At 37.7% G+C, this 19622-nt stretch overlaps 1 protein-coding gene across 1 annotated transcript in view; it reads right to left on the reverse strand.

Annotated features, from left to right (window-relative positions):
* Positions 1-205: 205 nt before the first annotated feature.
* LOC136874976 (uncharacterized) overlaps positions 206-19622 on the reverse strand; it is a 58987-nt gene continuing 39570 nt past the window's right edge. Inside the window, exons 4-6 of the mRNA XM_067148690.1 lie at positions 16495-16576; positions 626-810; positions 206-481 (exon numbers count right to left, since the gene is read on the reverse strand). Coding sequence (XP_067004791.1) covers positions 392-481; positions 626-810; positions 16495-16576 — 357 coding nt within the window. The 3' untranslated portion in view covers positions 206-391. The remainder of the gene's footprint in view (positions 482-625; positions 811-16494; positions 16577-19622) is intronic.

Genomic DNA, 19622 nt, shown 5'->3' on the forward strand with positions numbered 1-19622 from the left:
TTTCAATAACTGTCTCAGGATTTCACTAAGTAGGACCTACACATATATAATATGAATGAGTATGCAATATAATTGACATCTGAAGTAAGAAATGCAATAGCATTAATAGTTGAATCACATATTATCTGCTGAACAAGATAATATTTCTCTCTGACTAGATAGATACCTTGAGCACATAATTATAAATGATACTCTCTCTTTACACTTCTTGCAACAGAATAAAACTTTAGTTTTATTTCATACTGTAAAGAAATGGTTACATACAATATTCTTAAAGTCCTTTTGGAGAAAAAAGAATAACACAGAATATTGAAGTTAAGATGAGATAAGAAACACTTAAGACGACAAACAAGAAAAAACGGAATGAAAAACTGTAGGAAAAGATAAACACCTAATACAGACTTGTTTTCTTCATTATTCGAAGAAATTCATCTTGATTAATTTCACCATCACCATCTCTGTCAGCTTCATCAATCATTTCCTACAATAAAGAAAAAAGAGAAAATGCTGACAAAACAATAACTGAAAAAATAAACTCACTATGTATACATATAGAATGAATACTCAAAATACAGGCCAATATATACAGTACACAATGAGACAAAAAGGGGTCAATGGCCCATACCTGCAGCTCCTCATCAGTAAGATTCTCACCCAACTCTTTCGCAACACGTTTTAGATTTTTGAAGGATATCTTTCCAGTTTCATCATCATCAAACAACCTAAATGCTTTCATTATTTCTTCTTTTGAATCTTTTTCAGCCATCTTCACTGTCATCAGTGAAAGAAAGTCATCATACGATAAGACACCTGGAAATGAATTGATTCTTGTCAGAATATCATGGAAAGTATTGCAAGTAAACAATATCCTGTGATATTTTATCAATTATTTCTGTCAATAAATGGAACAAAAATTACCACAGTATTAAATCTATGTCCAGTTATCCACTGATCATCAGCCCATCCCATCCATACACACAGGGGCGGCCGTACTTTATGTGCTGAGGTGCTGCAGCACATTGTATTATTTCAAAATAAATTACTTTAATAAGGTTATCTATTACAATCAAATACAGTGCATTGAAAAAAACGTCATTCAAATAACAGAAAATCATTCAACTTCCCTCACAATCAGGTAAGTTGTCGTGTGTCCCACTCCGGAGGCTGTGCGTATACAGCTCAGCGAGAATTCGTTAAGAGTTTTGACAGAAAGCAGGAACTCTGTCTATTGAGATTGCGTGCCCAACTCTTCCGATATGCTGTGGAAATAACAGCCAAGACATCACTTGCTAGCCCTAGCGATTCTTCGTTCGACCACAGAGAGGCAGCACAGATCAATGATCACGTTTGCATTTCGACCGAAATGAGAGCGTGGCAGGTGGATTCAGTGGTAGTATTAAGAGGGAATCACTCAAAACAAACAGCAAACAAAATACTGTATAGGAAGGTATCAGCAGTTCCCACCAGATCTTTTAATACTCCCAACTTGCCTATTCCATAGCAACATTTGTAAATCGATGAACGATAAAAATTGTAGATTTTATGTAGGACACGATGTTTTGATTTTCTTTAATTACAAAATGCCTAGTTTATAAATGTCACTATAGCAATATAACATGTATTTTGCATTATTGCATTGCTGGTTTTATTTCAATGCTCTTGGTAAAACTGAGAAGTTCTGTTTTTGCGCGCTCACACAAAGTGTTTCTGAGTTCGTGAATGTTTTGTCATTGCAAGTGTTATTGTGTGCTTAATTAGTTTTGTATGAGGAATGTGTATATGTGTTGAGGTTATTTGAGTGTTAGTTCAGAATGGAAAACTCAGTAGAGCGCCTCTTTAAAAAAGAGGATTTTCAACCAGAACTCTGGAAGAAAAAATTAAAGTAAAGAAGTTAGGTAGACCTACCCCAGATTTAAATATTGCTCAGAAAGGCATCTCTAATAAAACTCCATATACTAGAAAATTAATAGAAAAGTGTATAAAAACTATTTGGTGTGCGGATGCGAGATTAGAAATGCCCTTTTCTGTTTTCCGTGTTTGTGTTTTGCCAATAGTGATTCTTGGGGAACAGTGGGTGTAAAGATCTTGGACATCTAAATGCTTTAAGAAGCATAATGACAGTGAGAAACACATTAATAATTCTTTAAACTTGAGTACTTTAGGAAGGGTTAATATTGCAACATTTGTAAGCCGTGCTCATCACGAAAAAAAAAAGAAAAGCACAATCAACAAATGGAAAAGAACAGGTATGTGTTATCAAGAATTGTAGAATGCATTAAGTTTTGCGGTTCGTTTGAATTAGCTTTAAGGGGACAGATGAAAGTGATAGTTCTGACAGTCCTGGTGTTTTCTTGGGCCTATTAGATTTAGGCCCGGTTTCTTCAACTGTATGTTAAATTTTACTTAACAAATGTTAACTAACAATTGTTATTACTTTAACACTTCGTTTAAAAGTGCCCTGTTTCACAAACACATTTACAACATTTGTTACGAAACCATTGTTAAAGACAAATTAACACATTTCCGTGAGATTTCCGAACACTTTGGCAGTGAGCATCTTTTGTTTCTTTACATAAAGCGCTCCTAGTGGTATGTTGAAATATTATTTTGTCATACAGACACATGGTTGACATTATTATAGGTTATGGTTAGCGGAGACCGATAAGACGTAAACATGTCAAGTAAGAGGCAACAAAAGCGTTATTATGATGAATGCGAGTTTTTATTTAATTTTAAATTATGCGAATGTGCTTAAAAAATGAAAGAACGGACAATTACATCACAACATTCGATATAGCCTATTATAGGCTATTCTTATCACCGGGAAATTGATATGTTTTGGTCCGCTTCTGTGGTGTCATGGTTAGCGTGATTAGCTACCACCTCCGGAGGTCCGGGTTCGATTCCCGGCTCTGCCACGAAATTTGAAAAGTGGTACGAGGGCTGGAACGGGGTCCACTCAGCCTCGGAAGGTCAACTAAGTAGAGGTGTGTTCGATTCCCACCTCAGCCATCCTGGAAGTAGTTTTCCGTGGTTTCCCACTTCTCCTCCAGGCAAATGCCGGGATGGTACCTAACTTAAGGCCACGGCCACTTCCTTGTCTATCCTTTCCAATCTTCCCATCCCCCCCGCAAGCATAGCAGGTGAGGCCGCCTGGGCGAGGTACTGGACATCCTCCCCAGTTGTATCCCTGACCAGAGTCTGAAGCTCCAGGACACTGCCCTTGAGGCGGTAGAGGTTGGATCCCGTGCTGAGTCCGAGGGCAAAACCAACCCTGTAGGGTAAGCAGATTAAGAAAGAAAAATATGTTTTGAATGATTTTCGGGCATTCTTTTATTGCGGGGAAAATTGTGTAGATGCCACTGCAGCATTAACGAGGCATTACATTACATTTTTCTTGCACTCATGAACATAGTCACCTACAATTATATGAAAAGTGTCTCAAGCATAATATCTAACAAGTAGAGGCCATATGCTGCGGTCAACCGATTTCACCAAGCTTCAATGTACCTGTGGGGAGACACTCAATGGTAACTCGTGTATAAGAGTTTAAGTCAAATACGCTTTCGTTTTCGAAAAAAATGAGGTCAGATATCATTACACAGAATCCGCTTTGGACAAAGTAGAGGTGGTAGAACACTAAAAGGCAAACAAATTTTACTTAAGCATGTCAGGTCCGCAACCTAATAACTTCTGAAAAAGTGATGAATCCCCGATTCCAATGTAAGGCATATGTACTTGGGAGTTACATCACAGCCAAACGGAGTGGTGGCCAAGTGTTCACCGTACTTGTCTGCGAACCTCGTAGACGTGAATTCGAGTCTTGTCGCAGCTTAGTTGTTGCACAATGTAAATTAATATGTCCCCCTCTGTGGTGTAGTGGTTTGTATGATTAACTGCCCCCCCACCTGGAGGTCCGGGTTTGATTCCCGGCTCTGCCACGAAATTTGAAAAGTGGTACGAGGGCTGGAACAGGTTCCACTCAGCCTCGGGAGGTCAACTGAGTAGAGGTAGGTTCGATTCCCACCTCAGCCATCCTGGAAGTGGTTTTCCATGGTTTCCCACTCTCCTCCTAACTTAAGGCCACGGCCGCTTCCTTCCCCCTTCCAATCTTCCCATCACCCCACAAGGCCCCTGTTCAGCATAGCAGGTGAGGCCGCCTAGGCGAGGTACTGGTTATCCTCCCCAGTTGTATCCCCAACCAAGAGTCTGAAGCTCCAGGACACTGCCCTTGAGGCGGTAGAGGTGCGATCCCACGCTGAGTCCAAGGGAAAAACCGACCCTGGAGGGTAAACAGATAAAGAAGAAGAAGATGAATAAATTAATATTTGAGGGAACGTCAAGATAAAAATTGGAACAAAAATATTACGCAAATTGCAGTACACTTTACTTTCTACCTGAAATTAATATAGGCCTAAACGTTGTCACAGTTGTTACTGCTGGATCTCTTTCTCTGTATATATATATATATATACTGTATTTGAATTTGAGGTAGAAAATTAAGTTCCACTGCAATTTGATTATTCATTTTATTTGCATTTTTACCTTCACATTCCCTGAAATAATTATTTAATTTGTATTTTAAAAATGTGTCTATGGCGGGATTCGAACTCACGTCATCACGGTTCGGAGACAAGTATGATCACTCGGCCACTGCTCGACTTGTATGGGCTGCAACTCTTCAAGTATATATGCGTTGCATTAGAATCAGGGGATTCAAAAAATTTTCGTAATTTATTAGGTTGTGGACCTGACAAGTTTGAGTAAAATGTGTTCGCATTTTAGTGTTCTATCACCTCCATGTGGTCCGAAGCGGATCCTGCCTCATGATATTTGTCCTCACTGTTGGGAACTCTAACCTATTTTCTATATTGTCTAGTACCTTGTTCATTATGGCTTTGGTAATGAGAAATATATCTTCTGACAACTCCAAAAAGTCTCTATTTCTTAGATCATTTTGATCACCTATTGAACAGGACAGAAGCAGATCACAGAACAAAAGAACCAGCTGTTGAAATCTGCACAGAGGAACCTCCCATTATATGGGCAGAAAGAGAACCAGCCCTTAAGAAGATGCCGCAAGGGAAATCTCCAGGAATCAATGAAGTCAGCACGGACATGATTAAAGCAGCAGGAGTCCAGGGTTTACAGTGGCTACATAGAGTGCTCAATGCAGTTTGGAAAGGTGGCAAGATACCTACTCATTGGAGCAAGGGTGTCATTATGCCCCTGTTTAAGAAAGGAGATCACCGAAAATGTTCCAACTACCGGGGAATAACACTCATTTCTCACGGGCTTAAGATTCTTCAGAAAATCTTAGAGAGCAGACTGCGAGTCATCTTACAGTTTGAAGGGGAACAGTATGGCTTCAGGTCTAACAGGTCCATATGTTAATGGAAAAATATTCGGAAAAAGGCAAAGATCTGTTTATGGTTTTCCTTGACACTGAGAAGGCATATGACAGCATTACAAGCGAGAAGATATGGGAATGCCTGAGAAAAAGGAATGTGCAAGAGGGACTGGTGAGGAAAGTTCAGATGCTGTATGAGAACTGTACCAGCTGTGTGCGATTAGGTGACAGACATTCATCCTGGTTCAAGACCAAAAGTGGAGTCCAGCAAGGCAGTGCACTATCCCCATTATTGTTTACCATCATCATGGATGACATAATGAGGAACATCAAGAAAACCTTTGGTGAACTAAATGCAATGTCCTTTGCTGATGATGTTATGATCTGGGGAGAAACTGAGGAACAAGTACAGTCGAGACTCAATAAATGGAAGGTTAAGTTCCAGGAGTTCAATCTCAAGATAAGCGAACTCAAAACAGTAATGATAGCAATAAACAGAGAGGGACGACCAGCGAACATCATGCTAGGAAATCATCCACTAGAATGTGTAGAAAGCTTTGCATACCTGGGCAGTGTAGTATCTCGAAATACACTACATACAAAGGAGGTAGCAAATAAGAGTGCAGAAGAGCTCTTACTTCTACCAGCAAGTATGAACACTCCTCTGGGATCCCAAAGTACCAACAAAATCAAAGCTGGTGATGTTCAACCAGTACTTCGTACCAATCTTATGGCTGGTTTCGGGAATGACAGTTACCTGTAGATGCGTAGTTATCAGTGGCTTAACATGATGATACGCTTAAAATGAGTTTCCGAAACAACCGTTACCGTCAGCTTCACAGTTATCTGTGCAGTGACTGGTAACTGCAGCTAAAGCTGTAGTTACCTCTATGTTAGAATTGATTCCAACTTATACTGATATGTGGCGCCACTTCATTATGATTTCGTACAAGGCCTTATATTAGTTTTGTAAACATTAGTAAGTGATAATGAACTGATTATAATATATTCACAGTCATTCATTCTATTGTTTACGTGCTTTCTTTTCTTTTTTATGTTACGGTAAATATCCTGAGTTTATAGCACTGTAGGTGGTATTATAATACTAGTTTATATCAGCAATACGGAATTATTATCTTCATCTTCATCATCAGATTCTGTGTCATCAGACGAAGAAGATTTGGCTGTTTTGACTGCTCTACCAATGCCACGAATGTTCAGGGCTTCAAAAAATCCATTCGATCACTTGAATGAAACCAAATTTCAGATGAGGTACAAGTTAAGAAAACAGATGGTGATGAGGTTAGAACATCAAATTAGTCAAAATATTAGACCTGAAACACACCGAAACCAATCTGTAAGTTCATTAAATCAAATCCTGATTACCCTAAGATTTCTGGCAACAGAAGCTTTCCAAATTTTACTAGGTGATGACATTAACCTACATAAATCAATGACATGTCGCATATTGCAGAAGGTGCTCCATCAAATTGCTGCTTTGTGGGACAAATTTATTTGCATGCCAAGGAACCCAGTAGAAGTTGCAGAAACGAAAAGAACCTTCCATGCTATTTCTGGGTTTCCTTCTGTAATAGGATGCATTGATGGGATACACGTGAAGATTCAGTCTCCGGGTGGTGAAAATGCAGAACGGTACCGAAATAGAAAATCCTACTTTTCCTATAATATTAAAGCTGTCTATGATAAAAATCTGCGCATCATGGATATTGTTGCGTGGTGGCCAGGTTCAACCCATGACAGCACAATCTTCAGTGCATCTGCAGTGAACCTCAGATTTGTTCAAGGAGAATTTCCAATCTTCCAATCTCTTTTTTGCTTGCTGAAAGTGCATACCAGCAGAAGAAATTCATTCTTACACCGATTCTAAACCCTCAAAATAATGTGCAAGAACGATACAATTCAGCACATATACGCACAAGAAATTGCATTGAACGGTGCTTTGGAGTTCTTAAGTTCTATCCTGGCTTGGGATTTCGCACTAAACGACAAACAACTTTAACAGCAATAGTGGCAGCTGCTATATTTACAACTTAGCAATAGAAGAAAAAGAGGATATGCCAGTCATGAAAATGGATGCAGATTATAACGACTAAGTGCCCACAGAAAACCTACCTGATAATGAGGGTAATGCTGTTCGTGCTACAATTGTGGAAAGCATTTTCAGATAATGTAAATATGAAATATTTATATTCTATTATAAATTGATGTATTAAACTATAAATTATCACAAGTTATAATATATTAACATAGGCTAATTTTCAGATTAACATGGCATGGAAAAAATGAAAACAGTAATATTTGCTTTTGATTGTTCTTACATCATTTTAAATTGTTTTAATTTTATTTTGTAATCAAGTTCCTTAATTTTAAATTCATATTCTTGTTTTTCCAACTCCTTGAGAGCAATTTTCTTTTGAATGTCTAATATTTCACATTTTTATTATGCTCTACTTCCTTCATTTCAAATTCTTTCTTTTTAATTATTGCAAGTTCTTCATCTATATCAGTTTTGGCTTTTTTCTATTCACAATGCTTTCACTGATGCTGTGGACATAATTTGATTTTCTTTTAGGTGCTGGTTTAGGTCTAGGGTGTGCTGCAGTCGATAAAATTTTGTTCTTTACATTTACGTCCATCTTATGAGAATCACTTTCGCATGGCTTCCAAGCCACTTTGGAATTGCGGGAAATGAACTTGCGAATAACGCAATGCATAATTATAAAATTTCTTGCTCATGAAGGAGTTACAGCGGCAGAAATTTTGGCTTCAGTCACTGATTCCACTTGGATGGTACCATCTGTCCCAGCTGTTTCAAATACAACCTCCTGGAAACGTGACACCTCTACTGTACACGTATCTTCCAATACGGGAGCTGAATCATTAAACAAAATAGAACTGGAATCAAATGAATTTTCGTCTGACTCAAATTGATCTTTTAGTGCACCTATAATCTATTTTGTCAGCCTTTGTTTCATGAGTCCCACCACCAGTCAGTGAACACCCAATCTGAAATTAAGGAACATTCACCATTAATATTTACATTTATACAAAATAATGAACATTTTAGTCACCAGTATGCATTTAATATAAGCCTGCTGAATACAGATTTTTCATTGCTCTGTTAATTTTATTATATCCTTTAAACAGTGGTGTGAGATCTCATATATCCCCAAGAAACATAAAACATCTGGACTTCTTTAATTATATATCTTGCAGGGAGCTGTAGTTTATGTTACCTTCTTATCTGTGTTGACACACTTCATACCCTACGTCAGGGTTGGCTCACTACGTTCGATTAAAATTCTCAAAGGGACTGCCAGAGCTTACATCACCAGTTAAGAGAGTATTTTTGTCAATGCATGTTGCATGGCCAGCGTAAGTAAAACATATCAAATGGCTGGTCCATTGCAATTATTAAGACTACAAATCCTTAGAACAAGGAGTACATTAGGGAACTATTAATGAAAAATGTAGTGATATGGCTAATTTCTTTCGACTATTGTAGATTGCAGTTTGTAACGCTTTCGTGTTGTTCAAGTTGTAGCCCGAGAGACCGAAAAAATGGATTTCTTGAAGGGTTTGGTAGCTATCAGGTAAAATTACATATCAAAGAAAAATTATAAATGAGCGAGTTTTCAATGAGACCAATATACAGTAAATGGTCCATTATTGGACATTATAAATTTTTCAGCTAACTCATTCCTGGTTGCCAGAGTTTCGTCCCTGTGTGCTAAGTTGGGGTCATCAGTTGGTAATTAGCACACCCATCAAGACGCATGGCTAGTGCATACCGTGGAGGCCACTGCGTAGGCTATTTGGAGCCACCGGCAGTGCCAATGCACTAGAAGAGACTTTGTCTCATTACCAAAAATTGATGCCTGCCTGGCCATCAGATGATATAGATACTGATTCCCATAGGGAACCTGAAATATTTGTCCCGAATGAGTAAATTACCAACTGATGAGCCTAACTCAGCATACAGGGGCGAAACACTGGCAACCAGGAATGAGTTAGCTGGAAAATTTATAATGTCCAATAACGGACCATTTATATTGGTGTTATAAATTTACTCGTTCGGGCCAAATACTTCAGGTTCCCTATGGGAATCAACATCTATATCATCTGATGGCCAGGCAGACATCAATTTTTGGTAATGAGACAAAGTCTCTCATAGTGCATTGGCACTGCTGGTGGCTCCAAACAGCCTACGCAGTGGCCTCCACAGTATGTACTAGCCATGCATCTTGGTGGGTGCACTAATTACCAACTGATGAGGCCAACTTAGCACACAGGGGCGAAATGCTGGCAACCAGGAATGAGCTGGAAAATTTATAATGTTCAATAACGGACCATTTATACTGGTGTTATAAATTTACACATTCGGGACAAATATTTCACGTTCCCTATGGGAATCAGTATCTATATCATTCCCAACGAGATACGAGCACGAATAAGCAACATTTTGCACACAAGACTCGGTGCCGAGATACAGAAGAAAAACTGGAAAAAGGGCAAACGTGCTGTACACGTCCAACATCTTTGAAGAGAAAAACATCATATATGTATGTTTTAAGTGCGAGTTGCCAGTTTGTTCGCAGTGTACTAAAATAATTTTCACCAGTTGTATCGAGGACAAATGAGTGTGGCATCATCAATACAGAACTTAAGTGCCGGAATGATAGGTTCTAAAGTGCACTACACATTTTCATGTATAGGATTATATTTGTTTACGCTTGTTTTGCTCTGGATCAATAAAAAGTGATCCGTTTGGTTATTTGAACATTTTTAGTGATGACAACAATCAAAGTGAAATTTAAGAGGATGTCTGTGTACTGTAAGTAAGAAAGAAGGGAAGATATATTTAATTTTTGCATTATTAGGTCCTACATATATTCATATTATGAGAGATTATTACATGCTGAACACGATAAAATAATTATAGTACTTGTATAAGATGTCGAATGTTTCTTATTGGACTCTATTTGTCACAAGTCTCAGAGACCTCACATCACTACCAGTTCGAGGATATATCACCGGGCGAGTTGGCCGTGTGGTTAGGAGAGCGCAGCTGTGAGCTTGCATCCGGGAGATGGTGGGTTCAAACCCCACTGTCGGCAGCCCTGAAGATGGTTTTCTGTGGTTTCCCATTTTTACACCAGGCAAGTGCTGGGTCTGTACCTTAATTAAGGCCACGGCCGCTTCCTTCCCATTCCTAAGTCTTTCCTATCCCATCGTCACCATAAGACCTACCTGTGTCAGTGCAATGTAAAGCAAAAGTAGCAACAACAACAAAAAAGAGGATATAACAGTACTTACTCTGTTTACGTTATTGTGCTTTCTTGCTTTCCTTTTCATAATGAAATACAGTTCTTTTAACTGTTTTGCAGTCCATCCTCCTGTCTGACTGGATGCATTGAAGACTTTAGATAAGTCCTCCCAAGAACTTTTTTTTCTGAGCTAACGTTGCCCCATCTCTATTCTCAATCACTTCTTTTCTTTGAAGAACGAGGTCAATTAACAAGTTTCTCTCAAAAGGACTAAAAATTTTTCACACGTTTTTATCCGACATTTCCGTATTGTGTCGCACCAAATAGCTACAATCATTCACTGAGTTCTTATAACCGCATTTCGACTGAGATGACTGTGTAGATGTTTGCCAACCAATTTTCATTATTGAAAACTTCTGCTAGTAAAAGGAACTAGATATTACAAAAAAAACCACTAAAAACTTTTGCGTAGAGACATCTATTGGAGAATGAGAGATACTAAATATGACGATATCTGTACTGTTTATAGCCAGGGCTTATAAATCTGGATTTATGTTTCCGGAAATTCATTAAAGTTAACAGCACAGTTAAAGTTACAAGCGTATTTAGGTAACTTACAGGTAACTGTGGTGTACCAGAAACTAGCCATTAACCTATGGTATTGAAACCTGTACCCTCACTAAGAAAGACTCATAAAGATTTCAGGCATCCGAGATGAAGTTCCTTAGGTCCACAATTCAAAAAACCAAACTGGACAAGGGAATAGCCTGTGGGGGTGAAGTAGGCCCCGAAACCACTACGGTAGCTGTGAAGGCCCTACAGGAATCCTGAAAAAGATGGCGGCTAACGGGGCTCTGGTGAAGTCACGACAGGCCTAGCAAGCCGGTGATGGATATTAACTCACTTTCAAGGCAACAAGGAACGATAAGCCGGACCGATGTAACAGACGACGACCCTGGCGAGGAACAGGATTATGAATTGGCACACTGAAAATACAAGCCTTGACCGAAAAAGTAGAAGAGGTTGTAGACATGATGGAAAGAAGAAAACTGGATGTACTAGGGCTGGCAGAGACTAAGTGGAAGGGTGAGGGTAGGAGAGAGCTGCGGATTGGTTTTTGGTTGTACTGGTCAGGAAATGATGAGGGTTGACGGTCTTCCCACCATCTGTTTCCCTGCCACATGTCTCTCCAAGTTAACATATGCTGTCCTTGTAGGCTCCATCCTCATTACATCCTGATTACATGCCCAAACCACATCAGTCTGGACGTGCTGACCCCGATCTAACAATGTCGTCTCAATCCCAGCTTCTTTCCTACATCATTCCCTACTTGATGACATTGCCAATCTCCCACGATGTGGACGAGGGGTTGGATTTGTGGGAGACATTTCGTATTCTATTCAAAGTTAGAAATGTATTCTGTGTTAAATGATACAGTCCCATGATTTCTCGCGTGATAGTATACATATGGATTAGGAACATAATAATGTGAAGTTGACTAGCATGCTGCATATTTGTGCAGCCTAGTTATGGATACTGAAAATGTCCTAATATCGCTTACTAATTAAGACAAAATTAAAATCCAGGATATGGACAGGCATCTGCATCTTTCAATGGTGGCACCTTCAAGTTTTGACTCGAGTCAATCAAAGTGTTGTCACATTCAAGATGACGGTCAAAGTCATTCTCTCGCACATGGCCGAGTTTAACCTTCAAATAATTCAAAGAGTTTGACCACGAAATAACCGTTTGGTCTGAAATATAAGACTTCAGCTGACATTGTTTTAGAAATGCAAATGGGCTCCAGTGCTAATGTTTTTATATTTGTTGTTTGGTGTTTTATACACCCTTTAATACACTCTTGTTATTTAATAAGCCCCAGTGGAAAAGGCTTTCGTATGTTCTCTCGTCTTTTTCACGCCTTTTAATACTCTCATCTTTAGAAATGGTAGTTACCCAATATCTTTCACTATAGCTGTACATACACGACGTAAAATGCATGCATGATATAGATGTTGCTTCCCATAGGGAACCTGAAATATTTGTCCCGAATGAGTAAATTTATAATACCAATATAAATGGTCCATTGTTGGACATTATAAATTTTCCAGCTAACTCATTCCTGGTTGCCAGCGTTTCGCCCCAGTGTGCTAAGTTGGGCTCATCAGTTGGTAAATAGCACACCCACCAAGACATATGGCTAGTGCATACCGTGGAGGCCCTGCGTAGGCTACTTGGAGCCTAATATGCGAAGGGGTCTAATACACGAGTAAATACGGTAATTCAAATTTGCAAATTTAATTACAGAAACTGGAAATTAATAATCCATTAATTTATTTTGAACATAGAGACATAAGTAACAACAAAGCAAATCATAGGGCATATAATCTATATATATAAAATAACTTGTCCTTACTGACTAACTGAATGATTCACCATCGCCGAGCCAAAACTACTGGACATAAAGAAATGAAATTTTGAGGATCCATTGATATTAAGATGTAGGTGCTCATTAGAGAGGACTTTTGGATATTCTGTCGCTAAGGGGGTGAAATTTTAAAATGAGGGTATCTATATCTCAAAACTGTAAAAGTTTACAGAAGTAAAAATCGGTATTTAGAATCTTCTTTAAAAATTAGGAAACACAATTTTTTTTGTTTTCAGAAAATCCCAATAGGGAGGGGGGGTGAAAAAGGGGTTGAATGCCTTTAATCAGGTTACCTGTACTTATATCTCAGAAAATGAACATATTACAGACCTGATAATTGGTAGTTTTGATCTCTTATAGAAATAAAGAAACACGTACTATTTAGTTTTTCGAAAATCCAATTAATGGGAGGGTGAAAAGGGGGTTGAATTTTTACAATGAGTGTATCTATATCTCTAAACTTTGAAAGTTTACAAATGTAAAAATTGGTATTTAGAATCTTCATTAAAAATAAAGAAACGCATTTTTTTTTTTGGAAAATCCCAACAGGAGGGGTGAAAACGGGTGAAAAATGGGTTGAATGCCTTTAATGAGGGTACTTATATCTCAGAAACTGAAGATATTACAGACCTGAAAATTGGTGTTTGGGATCTCCTTAAAAATAAAGAAACGTGTATTATTTTGTTTTTGGAAAATCCAATTAATGGGGGGGGGTGAAAAGGGGGTGAATTTTTAAAATGAGTGTATCTATATCTCAAAACTTTTATAGTTTATAGATGTAAAAATTGGTATTTAGAATCTCCTTTAAAAATAAAGAAACTTTTTTTTTTATTTTTTATTTTTTTTTTCAGAAAATCCCAATAGGAAGGGTGGAAAAGGGAGAAAAATGGGTTAAATGCCTTTAATGAGGCTACTTATATTTCAGAACCTGAAGATATTACAGACCTGAAAATTGGTTTTTGGGATTTACTTTAAAAATAAAGAAACAGGTATTTTTTTGTTTTTGGAAAATCCAAATAATGGGGGGTGAAAAAGGGGGGTGAATTTTTAAAATGAATGTATCTACTTAAAACTTTAAAAGTTTACACATGTAAAAATTGGTATTTAGATTCTTTTTAAAACTAAAGAAACATGTATTTTTTGTTTTCAGAAAATCCAATTAATGGCTGTTAAACAGGAGTGACAAATTGGAGTGAATTTTTTGAAAGACTATATCTACAGAATATCTGAGAAATGTAAAATGTTACAGACGTAAAAGGTGGTATTTGGAATCTCCTGTTAATGTAAAGAAACATAGGTGATTTGTTTTTGGAAACTCCACTTAAGGGGAACTAAAAAGGGGGTGAAATTTTAAAATGAGAAATTCTACAGTATATCTCAAAAAAACTTAACATGTTACAGAAGTGAAAAATGGTATTTTTTTTCTTTCTATTAAAAATAAAGAAACATGTATTTTTAGTTTTTGGAAAAACCACTTGGGTGGGGGTGGTGGGTAAAAGTGAATGAAAATGGGGTTGAATTATTTTAATTAGGATACTGATATCTCAAAAACTGAAGAGGTTACAGACGTGAAATTTGGTATTTGGAATCTGCTTTAAAAGTAAAGAAACACATATTCTCGGAAAATCCAATGAAAGAGGGGGCGGGGGAAGTGAAATAATTTGAATATCAATTGCATGAGGATACTTACATCTAATAAAAACTGTTGTTGGAGACGTCAAAACAAAGAAAAACGCGTTATGGGGGCAAATCACGTTGGGGGGGCGGGAGTGAAAAGGAGTTGAATTCCTTTTATGAGGACACATATCTCAAAAACTGAAGATGCTCGAGTCGTGAAAATTGGTATTTAGAAGATGCTTACTATTAAAGAAACAAGTCTTTGCCGGAAAATTCACTTTGGGGGGGTGTGAAAGGAAGTAAACAAAAGTGAATTATTTTTATGGGGATACTTATATCTCAAAACTGAACTAGACGTGAACATGTATTTGGAATCTCCTTTAAACATAAAGAAACACGCCATTTTACGGAGGGGTGAATCAACTTAATGGCGGTAGGGTGAAAAAGGAGTTGAGACCAATTGATTTTACTGTTCATAATGTACTTATTAGGAGCCTTCATGGCTCAGGCGGCAGTGCACTGGCCTCTCACCGCTGGGTTCCGTGGTTCAAATCCCGGTCACTCCATGTGAGATTTGTGCTGGACAAAGCGGAGGCGGGACAGGTTTTCTCCGGGTACTCCGGTTTTCCCTATCATCATTCATTCCACCAACACTGTCCAATATCATTTCATTTGTCATTCATTAATCATTGCCCCAGAGGAGTGCGACAGCCTTCGGCAGCCAGCACAATTCCTATTGTCGCCGCTAGATGGGGGCTTTATTCACTCCATTCCTGACCCGGTCGATTGACTGGAAACAGGCTATAGATTTTCGATGTACTTATTCTGATCATAAACCGATCATTTTTAATCTTTCCTGGGTTCGTTTTATAGAGCCATCTTTTTCTTCTGAGAACGTTCTTAGATTACAGTAGATTCTCCTGACGTATAAATAAAAATTTAAACACATTTGAAATAAACTATAGGAATGAGATTGACCGTTCAATTATTCACCTCTGTAATAAGGTCAATAATGCACAGAAATATGTCATTCGTATCGCCAGAAATCCCACACATACTGGTGCTGGTCACATTGTCAACAATGACAATGGCGGCAGATGTAATGTACCGCCAAGTAGTGGTCTTGCATCTTGCTGTGGGGTCCAGAACATCTATAACAATAATAATAATAATAATAATAATAATAATAATAATAATAATAATAATAATAATGTTCTGGACCGTCGTCAAATGTGCGGACCGCGCTGGAATCGGGTCCTGGATGGGTAATGACTAAGAATGCAGTCTGGCCTTGGGTTCAGTACCGCCAAGGCACCCAAGACGACACCACGTCGGATCTTCCGAAGGATTTGATCCATATTAAACATGCTTTTAGGAAAAGATGGCACAGATTTAGGAACCCAAATGACCGGGTGTAATACCTGGACCTAGCCCGGGAAGTACGAAATCGATTGCTGGAAAGAAAGATTGAAAAATGGGAGGAACTTTGCCGTAATCTCTCAGAAAATGAGCCAGATCGCAAATTTTGTCGGATTCTCTCAGAAAACGAGTCAGATCGCGAATTTCGTTGGATTATATATAAAAGGTTAAGCATTCAATTAGAAATTTAAGTATAATACGTAGTGTAACACGGGTATCTTGCTAGTATATTATATGGATCATTAAAAAAAATCTGCATAGCTTCAAAACTGAGGTGAGTACAACATTTTCAGCAAAACCTTATGCCTTTATTTAGGTTGGCAGTTTTAGCAGTACTACAGCATTTTAGCTTCACAGTGTACTGGTTAAAAAAAAAAAAAAAAACATCATACCTGAGCCATCTTTGTCAATATCAGCTATCATCTTTTTTATTTCTTCTTTCTTGGGTTCAAATCCAAGGGCTCTGATTGCAACCTGAAAAGATATAAGAACTATCAAATCTACTCAGGATGATCTATCATTTAAAGAGATTAATATTAGAGAAACAATATAGTAAACAGTACTAGATAACACAATGCTAAATATTTTAAATCAGAACTTTAAAATTTACAAAATGGTGAAAAGGCATAATTAATTTTAGATAGTCATACATCACGCTCAGACGTACACAAGAGAGATTTGTTTGGTATGTTTTATGAAAGAAGAGTATTATTATTGCTCACGTCCACAGAATTTACCTCCTTATTACCCTGCACATGTTCCCCAAGTGGTACTAAATGAGCAATAACATATCCACAGTCGAATTATCAATAATCATTGATCATGGACACATCTTGTGACAGAAATAATATAGGTCCTCCTCATAACCTATCAGCAAGGTCAAATGACTAATCCATTGCAGTTATTAAGCTGAAAATCCTCAGTTTGAGGAGTACATTAGGAAACTACTAATGAAAAATGTAGTGATATGGCTATTTTCTTTTGGCTATTGGAGATTGCAGTTTGTAACGCTTTTTGTGTTGTTTAAGTTGTACCATGAAAGCCCGGGAAAAAAATGGAATTCTTAAAGGGTTTGGCATCTGATCAGGTGAAATGACATGTCAAATAAGAATAATAAACGAGCAAGTTCCCAGAGAGATACGAGCAGGAATAAGCAACATTTTGCATGCAAGACTCGGCGCCGAGATACGGAAGAAAAACTGAAGAAACGGCAATCTTGGCATACATGTCCAACATCCTTGAAGAGAAAAACATAATATGCGCGTTTTAAGTGGGAGAGTCTCCAGTACGTTTGCAGTCTACTAAACAAATCTGCAACAGTTGCAGCGAGCGAATGGATATCGCACCATCAGAGCAGAACTTCAGTGCCGGAATAATAGGTTCCAAAGTGTGCTGCACATTTTCATTTATATGAATATTTTTGTTTATGCTTGTTGTGTTCTAAGTCAGTGAAAAGTGATCTGCTTGGTATTTACGGTGTATTTGTATAATCCTACTGACGACAATTATAAAGGTGAAATTTAAGATGATGTCTGCGTATTATGAATTAGAAAGAGGGGGAAATATATCCATTTTTTTCAATATTAGATCGTACATAAATTCATATTATGATAGATTATTACATGCTGAATCAGACTGACTGAGATCACTGTGTACATGTTTACCAACCACTTTTCATTATAGAAAACTTCTGCTAGTAAAAGTAAACAGATATTACCAAAATAACCCTAAAAACATTGAAGGTTAGGTCAAATGTTCCACCTTTACAATACTAAGATTCTTTATTAACTAAATATTTACATGATTTTTAATTATATCGGGACATGTTTCGTCTACCTTGTAGACATCATCAGCCATAAAAACTTTTGAGAAAAAGCTACAAGGACAAGGACAAAGTAACACATTAAAATAATTCGGATAACCGAATATGTCATTTAAAATGGTGAAGAATTCAGAACTGTTTTGAGCACTGCACTTAAAAATACAGTTGACATTAAAATTAAAATTGTCCACATGGGATGATACAGTATAAACTTGCGTTAAAATTCTTCCTTTTTGTGTGATGTGTTAATATATAATATTCTGTTATGTCGTGAAGGCTTGATAATGAATTGCACAATGTTCATTCCAATAGGATAACAACGATGTATAAGAAATCCAGCGAGCATATGTTAAAGCCGTCTTATTGGTGTAGTATTGGCATTTCCTGTTGAGAAGATAGGTGGAAAATTTGAACGTGATGACGTAATGTGGAATGTGCAGTAGAGGGCCCTAGAATAAGAAAGATAGCTGTTGTTAGTGTTAAAATAGGCAAGTTTTTGTGTCTTGAGATGTAAAGTAATGAAAATGAGAAGTGCGGCACATCTGATTACTTACGTTCTCGCCTGTCTGGCAGCGACTAGTTCAGTGTGGAAGCCTGTGGTTGACTGAGAGTGAACTATAGAGGTCGTGTGTGAAGGGAGCCGCCATGAGGGGAAATTAGGGGAAGGTTAGGATCAGTAGGCGGGAAGCCGTCACAAGGAAGCTTGTTGTTGGATTTGTTAAAGTAAGAACTATTGAGCAATGCCTCAAAAATTACGTTCGCAGTTTCGGAAATTTCATTTAAATTGTGAAAGGGATTGCATTTATGATCTATATTAATATAGATGTTTTCTAAAACATTGAGTAAAGTGCTTTTATTATGAAAATAAAGAATTTTTAAGTCCTGTTCTATGGAAGTGAAGGAATGATTGGATTCTGTCATGTGAGTACATTTGCGTAGAGATACATAGTATCTAGTGGAGGACAAGAGATACTAAACATGTCGATATCTGTACTATTTATTACCAGGGCTTATAAATCTCGACTTAAGTTTCCAGAAACTCATTAAAGTTAACAGTGCAGTTAAAGTAACAAATGTATTTAGGTAACTCATAAGTTACTGTGGTGTACCAGAAACTGGCCATCAGAGTAGCCAACACTGAAGACCCGTAGTCTTCACCAGTAATACATCCCTTTACTATTTTTCTATACAATAGTAAATGACGATGCAGATGTCATTCCCCCAGGGCAATCTCTCATTACCAACAGTAGCACATTGTCTTTGGATTCTGGAAAGCCTGATCTCATCGAGTGGAAGAAATCCGAGTTCTCCTATATCATCAACTCAAAATTTAAACCCAAACATATCACAAACTTTGGGACAATAAATATTAAAATCCTCTGTAAGAATGGTAAACTCAAGCAACTTATATCATGCATAAATGCAATATTTCATTGACAGCAGTTCAAGAAACCAAAATTTACTGACAATGTGGTTTCTGAGTCAGGTTATAGAATAATTAAGGGGAAACCAGCATCCAAGAACAAACACGGTTCAAAAGTCTTTGGAACGGCCTTCATAAAATGGCGAGATCTGATGGATTCCATCATCTCCTAGCAAAGATCTGACAGTGCTGTCCTTCAGATACTGAAACAAAGGATACTCCCTCATGAAAAGACATGCTCCTATCAATAACACTAAGAACCTCGAGAAAACAGA

Source organism: Anabrus simplex, chromosome 1 (assembly GCF_040414725.1).
Source record: "Anabrus simplex isolate iqAnaSimp1 chromosome 1, ASM4041472v1, whole genome shotgun sequence".
Taxonomy (NCBI): Eukaryota; Metazoa; Arthropoda; class Insecta; order Orthoptera; family Tettigoniidae; genus Anabrus; species Anabrus simplex.